Here is an 8405-nt window from a genome sequence, read left to right as displayed (position 1 = left end):
TTTCCCATGTTATGGCAAGATGATGGAGATATGGAATCAAAGTAGGGAATCAATCCAACTTTAGGATTTCATTAATTACGTTCAAATTAATTAGATTTTTGGGCGATCTTTTTTTATTACACGACTCTTTTCGGAATTTGCGGTTACTAATCGAATTTTGCATATGTAACAGCATTTACCGAAAAATAAATTTTCATCTTTTTTTGTTATTATTATTGAGTATATTGGAAATCCCAGAGACCTTTTTTCAGGTACGGACTTTTGAATCCTCTATAAGAATATGATTTTTTTTTTCAGTAAAAATTTCTTTTCCAGGCACCCACTGTCAGTTTTTTTCTCTAATAAGGCCTCCGACTTTTATTTTTCCTATTTTATTTTTGATCAGGTCCTGACTTGCCAAAACTGACGTCACACTTTTCACTAGAAACTTCTTAGAACCCTTAAGATTGAGAATGTTTATCTTTTTGCTTAATAACAATAAAGGTTACGGATGGACACTAAGTTAAGAGTTTTTTGAAATTCCACTTGCTCGGCTTAGAAAATTTTATATTTTTTTCTATTCTTAAAACCTTATGCTAATTGTACCTTAGCAAACTAGAAATTTAGATTTTAGTAGCTCAATTTATTTGGGAAACAATTCTTTAATTAAAGTAGTCATTTAATTGAAACAATGAAAAAAAGCGCCACTAGAATGCGCTTGAGTAAAATAACCACAGAGATAACGAAGTTCGCCGCTATCCATCCGTAAATTACGGATTCCGTTATGATTAGTAACCACAAGTGCGCTGAAGTGGAGAAAGTGTCATTTTCTAGGGTCCCAAAAAGGCCCTACTAATTTACTTTCAGAACGTTTTTTCAACTATTCTTAAAATCAGAAGCCAGTCATTGATTTCAAAACTTTACAAAAAATGCTTAACTTTGACAACAGATCGTTGTCTGATGAGGACTGTTGATTGTAATCCATAAAAGTCGAGGTCTCTTTTTCGACATTTAAAAGAATACAAAAAAACTTATGGTGGAATATTTTATGTTTTGAGTAAGTAAATTTTTGAATTTGCGAGGTTCAAATGCTTCTTAGAAAAAAGAAAATTTCAAAAATTTAAAGTTGATGTAAGAAGAATAAAATTCTTGCCTTTGAAAACATAAAATAGGGCCTTAAAAATGCTCTCGTATTAGAAAGTAGTAATAAAAGAATAAATAATTAAAAAACTATAGTGTCTTGCTTAGTTAAAAAAAAAAACGTGTTTTTTTTTCTATTTTGTGTTTCAGTCGGAAAAGGCAGGTTGGCACAAGGTTAAGTGACTCAAAAATAAATTTCTATTATTACCAAAACTGGAAACTTTTAATTATAAATTAAACTTCAAGTGGCCGCCGCTTACTAACGCACGTTTCTTGGTCCACTTTATATCAAGTGTTTTTCCCATAATTTTTTAATTGAAAATTTGATACGTTCCTTCGCCATGTTACCACATCATCTTGAACAAAATTAAATCGATGTGTTGCCATTTCCCTGGTTTAAACAGAATTCTCTTTTGAATATTTCGATCTTCTCATTTTTAATGGTACATTTTTCAACATCAAATTTCAATTTTCAATTCATTAATCAAATTTAGTGACTTTGGAAACTTCGCCAAATTACCAAGAAAAGTTCTGAAACATCTTTTGGTGACAAAAAATATTGGCAACGGTTTTTGAGACTCCATCCGAGGTTAGATTTCCTGCGTGAAACATCAAAGGAATCTGGAGAATGAGTCAAATGGCCTAGAAATTTATGTTTTCTTGTGACGGTCGTTATATAATAGATTTGAAGGTCTTTTTGCGAGATTTATTTTTATATTATTTCATTACAAACATGCGTTAATTTCCGCATAAAGAAAATAATCTCGTTCCTTCCAGTGCAAAACTCAGAGATCCTCACGACCATGACCAACCTCAGGTACTTTACACATATACATACATGAATACTACGTATTTCCGCTTCATAAAACCTCCAAATCTCCTTTCCCAATACCAATCGAAAACCAGTTACATATGTACTACTAATAAGCAGTAACTTTAAAAAGTGAATTATTACTTAATGTCACAGTAACCAGTATATCACCATACAAATGTGACTAATCATTTATAGGCATCTTGACCCATATTGATTAACCAGCAGGAATGTTGCATGTAAATCTATTAAATGAAATAATAATGGAACTACGGGATGATCAATTGGGTGCATACGTGAGAGACCGCATGGAGTCTACACACTATCCATTTACAAATAAAAAAAAAATTTATGGTCTCTGCCCAAAAATCAGTCGTAATGCTCAGATGCAAGTGCGACGCAACTACTCTGATTAGTTTGACCTTACAATAGTGGTGATACGAAATATAGATTTTTAAATGGTCGGTTAGCAACCAGATGCCTTAACTCCCCGTTCGGTTATGATGTTTTGTAAGGTGATACGGGAAATGAAATTTTCGGAATTTTGGTCAAGATATGGCGCTTTTAATTGGGAAATTCTAGGAACATGTATGCGTATTGGTGACTTTTGGCTCTAATTGGGTGAAGGGAGATCGAAAGAGAAACCGCGGTATCACCGAACAAAACGTGGAGGTCGGTGACTCCGTACATGTAAATGATCTTTCTCCCTTGTAGAGTTTTTTTTGCGTTGATAGAGGGTTTGTTTGCCTTTAGGCATCACCCAAATAATTCGAGCTCATTCATCCTGCAGCACCCAAAAACGAATTTATTAGAATTTATTCCTGCCGCCTACAGTTTGTTGACACAAGCCACAATTACTTTTAGAAGGAAAACTCTGAATTTATTTAATGTCGCAGTTTAGGCCAAATTCCAACGTTTGTCCAGACAAATCAATTAAATAAAAGTCATGCCAGGCTTCAACTTCAAAGAATCGGTTTGAACTAGTTCAGAGACCAATAACTATAGTCCTTCGCAACGGTCAGATTTATCTGTCAATGACGCTAAGGTATGGGCTGTTCCATTAAGAGCGAGTCGGAACTGGTTTAATTTGTTAAATTAACATCACCAGATGCCGTCACTTGCATTCTTCATTTATTGCCAATTATCCTCATTAAAACATCCTTTCTTTTCGTAGTTATTAACCGATTATTCTATGGGGAAATTTCAGTTGAAGAAGGGGCAATAATTAGTGCACGTGCCCAACTGTAGAAGCATACTGTCCCTTCTCAGCTACCCATAGGCATTGCTATGGACAATGAAGTCTTAATGAAAAAAAAACTCGCATAATTAGTATTTTCCGATTTCGTGTTAATTTTGCAACTGAGCAACTGCAAAATTTGCAATTAAGATCGTGACCTTACACGCAGCATACGCAGAATTGAAGAGTTGATACGTGTATTATCTCGACACTAGGCACAAGAAATCTTAACGAGCTCGGATTTGTGTGGGAAATTAGGCTGGTTGTCGTTCAGTTCAATCAAGATCTTTTAAATGAGCCTTCATTAGGGTATAATGGGTTAAGGCAAAGTACTAGGAGGTGTGGTTATATTTTGTGGCTTTATTTAAACTTTTGTTCAGTTTCTGGGAGGTTCTTGCACTGGGCTGGTTGCTCCACGACGTCAATTAAAACAAATTTTAAAAGTTGCTTCGGGATGTTGTTAAGAAATAAGAACCTTCAAAGCCTTAAAGAAAGATCGTCCATCAACAATTCCTACAGGAATTCTTAAGGGTAAAAAAATCCGCTGATGGCGGTGTTCTGAAGAACATAAAACTTTAGAAGCAACTGACTCGTTTTGTTGCTTAAAAAAAATAATTGTTAGAATTTTCAATGAATCTAACCAGTTTCGCAGTCAATTTGATCTTCAAAGGCGTCCCCAACAGGTGCCCTACTGCCACTGATTAATTGGAAGTAGAATGTATGCGTACAGGACTTTATTTTACATCCTCGTTTGGCACGATTTTGAGCTTTTGATAGAGAGTTTCTTTTTTTATTAAGGAAATAATGACAACAGGCATCTCGTAATTTAAATTTGAGATGTGGGCCATTGGGTCGCAGTTAAACGTTGAGATTGATTTAGCCTTATTGCCATCTGGCTTTCCGATATTCTAAAATTGTGGCCTGCCAAGAAGTATCATGCGCTAATGGGCAAGATGAAGTCATAAACTCCCTTGGAATCGAATAGCCCTAAGGACTTCTAAATAATGATATGGTTGAAACGTGGACCTTTTGAGAGTAGAAAGAATTTTCTTTTACCATCCTAAACCTGCCAATTTAACCTGTTGCACATGTACATTAAGGCGCTATCATGATTATTCTTTGCCCACAATCACTACCAATGATAATGTATATTGAGAATAAAAACTATGACATTTCAATCATTTTTCTATTAGTTACGTATTAAAATATCTAGCTTAAGTGTGCTGAGCTGCGGCTGCGTAATCAAGAATCGCGGTAGCCAATGTTGACTCAGATCGAGTATGCAATAATACGCGAGCGAGTTGCCATGACTGCCGTTTTGAGATTTCCTTAAATCTACAGGAAAACTAGTGGAACACATACAGTTTCCTGAATTATAAGAAAAAGTTGGACTTGCGAACGTGCCTATCCAAGCATTGCCACTTACCAACACCACCCCACACAACTTGCCATCACCAGGCTGGGGGTTGTCTCGTAACTCATATTCAAAAAATTCTCAACCTGCTAGGTCACGTATTTTGCATATTGGCAATGTGAGCAGCACATGTGACTGTTTTTTACCTTGACGAGTCTAACTATTATGGTACGTCGTAGGACAGGGACCCCTCACCAGGCTAAGCTCACATGAACTCTGGAGCACAATGGGGAACAGCCTGTTTCACTTATTCTCCATTCTTCGAGGAGTGTAACAATATTTATTAATTAGCTGACTTTACCTAAGTTCAGAATGTGCCTACCATTGAGGCAGCTGCGTTATACTGAGGTGCATCACGAATTTCCATCTTATAGTAAATTAGTATGGGCTAGAGGTATTACCTTACTTGATGAAGTAATTATAAAAATAGCTCATATTACATAGAAAAATTAAGAAACCTGAAAATAAATTTATATTAAAGAAAATTCACAATTAATCTGTACAGGGTGCTGGTGTTTAAGCAACACTTTAACATAAGCACCATCACTGTGTGTGATTTTTCTGCAAGTGTTCTTTGTTAGAAGTGGACATGTGATCCTTTCATATTCACGTCCTCACTGGAGTTTGGTCTAAAAATAGTATTATACTTCGATTCCAGGGAAAACACCATGGAGAAAAAAGTGGTAGTAGAGTCAATACACGAACCTCTTCCGGAATCTGCATTTTGCGAGTCTTCAGGATGCCAGACCTTAAAAAAACTTAATGTAACTAGTTAAACAAGAGCTTTCTTCTTAATTCGTTTTAATACTTTCTTAGCGTCCTCACGGGACTTTAAAATCAAGTTTTGGTGAAAGACCTCTCGTAACCGATTCCAGAAATTCCACGACGCCCTACAGGACAGCCACGGTTACTAGTAGCACATCTTCCACGGGGTGCGTTCAGATTTTTGTGTTATTATTTTTTTCCTATTTCGCATTAAGTAGAGAGCAAGTTGCGCGGGTGGCACCTCAATGGACTGCAGTTAATTGGAAGGGCCCACCACTCAAATTGCAGCGAACTTCCGCCGTTCGGCACACTTCCTTGTGTCCTGCCATGAGCTTCGAAGACGTGCCAAACATAAAGGAAAACCAAGGTAGAATTGTCGGTATTGCGTAATACGTAATAAATTAATTGGCATATTCTTTAGGCCCGTCTAATGTGAGCAAGACGGTTCAACCCTTAGGTCTTCACGCAAATTTGAAAAGGAAGATATACGCCCAGTGCCTTACTGCGAATTCCTCCAAAACTCCGAAATATCTGAAAGTTTACAAGAAAAATCTTAAACCGAAACTGGATGTTCCCATGAAAAACGCACCGTGTTCCTCATCAGGTAGATACGTCTGATTTTTAATACAATATACCTCAGTTGGTTTTATCAAAAGTCAAGCGTCGTGTCGCGTCATGAGTTCTTGGAAGGTGGTCAGAATTGAAACCTGTCGTTTCCTTATCAGACCGTCTTTGTCGGACCACCCTTAATTCAAAATTTAAGGTATTACGTCATTCTTGTTCGAGAGGCGCCAACATGAAGTGCGTTAGTTCAGGCACATTAAAACGAGAGAGGCGTGTTCTTTTTCTGGGAATAGATTGGTCGATTTGGTGGGATTGTTGGTTCTTCGAAAAGATGACGAAATCGACCGTTGCTAGGCGGCCGATGGGGAATGCCGTCGGTACCACGTGTTCAAGTTGTTCAAGGTTTTGCCCATGTGGCCGACAGACCACGTGGTTGCTCTCACATGGCTGTTAACGCGTATTTGTTCAGATATTAGATGCAGAATAAAGGATTGTAATAATGTGATAATGATGCGGAGCTTTTTGGTATATGTCATGCGATATGTGTCTGGTATTTTGCCGGCGCAAGATAATTGTGACAAAAGTTCATGCGTGTCCCATTGTGGACAGGGTCAAATTTTAGTTTTCTGTAGTCAGGACCGGTGTTAGCCAATCTGTCGTCTTGGGCGAAATTTTGCATCGCCACCCCCTACCTCCAAAAGAAACTGCCGGCCAGGAAAATTCGCCGCCCAACTTCCCCACAAGGCCGGTACCGTGTGTAGTATCGGGTAATCGAATTTCGTAAGTAGGTACAGAGAGCCCTTATAGTACTGGTTCATATAAGACGGATGATTATAACAGGGTAGATGAAGGAGCAAAACGGTAAGGACATTTATAACTCATCGGCCATGAGAATCATTGTCTTGTAGCGGTGTAAGTCTGATTGTTAAGAAAGAATTATTTCAAATATAACAAGTAAGTTAATCGTTCGGAGCCGTCCGTATTTGTGTAATCTAAGTGATTCATACCTCACGAATTTATATCACACGCAACGTGTGTATGGCGTCATAGGGAGGTCCACTTTATAGTAAGTAATGCTATAAACACCAAATTTTTGAGGTCCAGATCAGTTATGACCAGAAATAATCGTGCATGATTGAAATCAGGGCAGTAAAATCTGAGAGCGGACACTTACGGAGAAACGTAAATTGGCCGGCAAAAAACATAATAACATATCCATCAAGATTACATGCACCTATAATATGTACATAATGGCGCAATACATTGTAGGTACCTCAAAAGATCATTAGTTAAAATTGCTCTAACCTATTGGAAATAATCTGTCTTTCGGTCGGCCTTCTTCATTTTGTTGGGTAATAATGGTAAGGAGTGGTAAGTACAGCTGGTTTTTGAACAGATGTAACGTTTAAAATAGAGGAGTGTAGATAAAATTCTGTATAAATTGCGAAGAGAGCCAAGCCAGTAGACTACTGATTTACGACAACTAAAACCGAAAAAATAATGGCAACGTTTTGTCAATAATTCTTTTTTAACTCCGTCGACCTGCTACATTTGCCCCGGTAAATGAGGCAAACGTAACAACGGTCGTAATTTAATGACACAGTTTGTAAGTAAACGCCAAAAGGGGAGAAACGTAACAGACTTCCAGACAGAACCGATTTAGTCGGAAAGAGGAAGTTAGAAACTTCTTAATTTTTCTTAATTTCGGGATTCTAATGTATGGAAAATGGATAGACTTTCCGAGATAGTATCCACGTCCACGGATACTAGAGGCAACTCTTAAACTTGATGTCTTGACACACAAATTGTTTTTAAAAACTTCACTTCCCATACCTCTTTCATCGGTTTCCTCACTTGCCCAACGAAATATTGAACATCCTTCTTGGAGGTGCCTTTTAACAGACCCCACTTGTCTTTGTCAACATTTGGAATTTAATCATTTTCTTGTATCTGTATTTTATTTCTTGTCCTCAATCATTTAAATAAATAATCTTTTCTGTTATGTGAGTCTCTATATTCCACGACCTGATCTTTATCTTCACCGCTTCAGTTTTATTTTTCCCTTCGTTTTCTCTTCGTTTCTCTTTTCGTTTTTTCAACAGCCTTTGCAATACTTCAGCATTAATTAGAATTTCTGATCCCACAATCACTCTCTGTCGCTCATTTTTGTCTGGACGGGGTCTTATCGTATCTGTTTTGAATGATTTTGTCGGTTATGAATCTGAAATTGATTGATCAGCATCCTGCAGTTCAGTAGTGGGATGATTATTGATGATTAATGGTTGCTGCACCTAAGAAGTTGATGACTGCTGTTCCTTAGAGGTTGATGGATTGATGTTCCGCTGCTGGCCGCTCCTTCGAGGTTATTTTTTTGTTATTTTCTGAAGAATGTACATATATTTTCTTGAGGCAAGGTAGAGCGCTTCTCTGTTTGTGAGTGCCTCTAACGGTTTAAAGCTTCCGAGCAAAACTTATCATTTATCACGTTCGTTCAA

General features: G+C 37.3%; 1 protein-coding gene across 4 annotated transcripts in view; it reads left to right on the top strand.

Moving 5' to 3' along the window:
* The window catches only part of LOC136342578 (uncharacterized), a 46161-nt gene that overhangs the window by 26000 nt on the left and 11756 nt on the right, over positions 1-8405 (top strand). For 3 of the 4 annotated variants that reach the window (XM_066288529.1, XM_066288527.1, XM_066288530.1), the window contains exons 2-5: positions 5240-5345; positions 5398-5513; positions 5562-5713; positions 5768-5950. In XM_066288529.1, coding sequence (XP_066144626.1) covers positions 5250-5345; positions 5398-5513; positions 5562-5713; positions 5768-5950 — 547 coding nt within the window. In that variant the 5' untranslated portion in view covers positions 5240-5249. The remainder of the gene's footprint in view (positions 1-5239; positions 5346-5397; positions 5514-5561; positions 5714-5767; positions 5951-8405) is intronic. The other variant, XM_066288528.1, reaches the window with a different exon arrangement.

Source organism: Euwallacea fornicatus, chromosome 12, assembly GCF_040115645.1.
Source record: "Euwallacea fornicatus isolate EFF26 chromosome 12, ASM4011564v1, whole genome shotgun sequence".
Taxonomy (NCBI): Eukaryota; Metazoa; Arthropoda; class Insecta; order Coleoptera; family Curculionidae; genus Euwallacea; species Euwallacea fornicatus.
The sequence above is the reverse complement of the archived record's forward strand: the minus strand, read 5'-3'. Positions and strand labels throughout refer to the sequence as shown.